This window comes from Acyrthosiphon pisum, chromosome X, assembly GCF_005508785.2.
Source record: "Acyrthosiphon pisum isolate AL4f chromosome X, pea_aphid_22Mar2018_4r6ur, whole genome shotgun sequence".
Taxonomy (NCBI): domain Eukaryota; kingdom Metazoa; phylum Arthropoda; class Insecta; order Hemiptera; family Aphididae; genus Acyrthosiphon; species Acyrthosiphon pisum.
The window spans coordinates 105710267-105711530 of record NC_042493.1 but is presented as its reverse complement, the minus strand read 5'-3'; the positions used below and the strand labels follow the sequence as shown (position 1 = coordinate 105711530).

General features: G+C 28.4%; 1 protein-coding gene across 1 annotated transcript in view; it reads right to left on the bottom strand.

The window, feature by feature from the left end:
* LOC103308263 (zinc finger protein 525-like) overlaps positions 1-1264 on the bottom strand; it is a 13146-nt gene that overhangs the window by 4975 nt on the left and 6907 nt on the right. The window contains exon 2 of the mRNA XM_029485371.1: positions 136-236. Within this exon, the coding sequence (XP_029341231.1) occupies positions 136-236 (101 nt within the window). The remainder of the gene's footprint in view (positions 1-135; positions 237-1264) is intronic.

The window sequence follows — 1264 nt, the reverse complement described above, 5'->3', positions numbered from 1 at the left end:
TTTTGCTTTCCCGGACCCCCGCCCCAGAAATAAAAAAAAAAATAGTTGGATTACACAAAAAAAAAAATAAATAAATAAAAATAGTAGAGAAGCTCCGTCATAACATAGTCCGTCACGTAACAATCACTCAATTACGAGCAGAAAAAAATAAGATCATCGGCTAAGGCGTAAGTTTCTTTTCTTCCGAAAGCACCAAGACTCCATGATACAATCAGTCTCGTTTCACCGCCTTCGTACTAAAAAAATTAAAAAAAAAATGTATTATTTCTTTGACGGTTTTAATATTGTTATTAATATACATACGTACCTAATGACAATATTAAAAAAAAAATATTTATATTAATTTTAATAGCTATACGCAATAATATATGTCTTATTGTTATACCTATATTCATACTGACACATGGTACGCCGGTATTGACTTATAAGTGAGTAATAGCTAAAAATCTACATTTGAACTAACATTATATTATATTCATTTATGGATACTATTTGGTTTTGGAAAAAACTAGTTCAACATAATATTACCATGTTACCAATCATGCTATAATACAATCAAGTATACTGTATACCAATCATTCTCACACTAATTATTTCTTCACACAATTCAACGCATACAATTAATATTAAATTAAAGTTGTAGTTAGAAGTGTTAGAATTTAAAACGCTCTAGAGTAGACAATACACAGTTTTTGAGTTATATAATATGCCTCTCTGGAGGATGTACTGACGTCAGTGGCGTACGCAGGATTTTTCAGTGGGGGGGGCTTGAAAATTAGTTACAATTTTATTTGTATTTTGTCCAGTCTAATAATTTCAGACGTTTATTTGAGGTATTTTAAAATGTTTGTAACTTTTCCACTTTTATAGTAGAAAAAATGCTCTGATCATAAACATCGATGCCGGATGTATGTTTTTGGAAGCGAATTGGATCTAGTTGATACTTTTAGGAGGTCGAAATTGAAAATTCTCAGTGCTTTCTAAAATAATTGGAGAAAAAAAATGAAAATTTATTAAAATTGTTTGATAACCAGCTTGGTTATACCGTCCTCATTTGGATTATATTTGATTAATTTAAATTTATTTTTCTATAAATATCAATAAAAAATTATTCATTCGGTCAAAAAGCTTAAAAATGTAATGCGTAAGTTTTTATTATAGCTAAAATATTAACTATACATAGGCACCATGGTTATGTTTTATAAGCATTTAAAGTTCAAATTTCGTCATAACCACAGTTAATTTGTAGTTCAAAATTTATAAA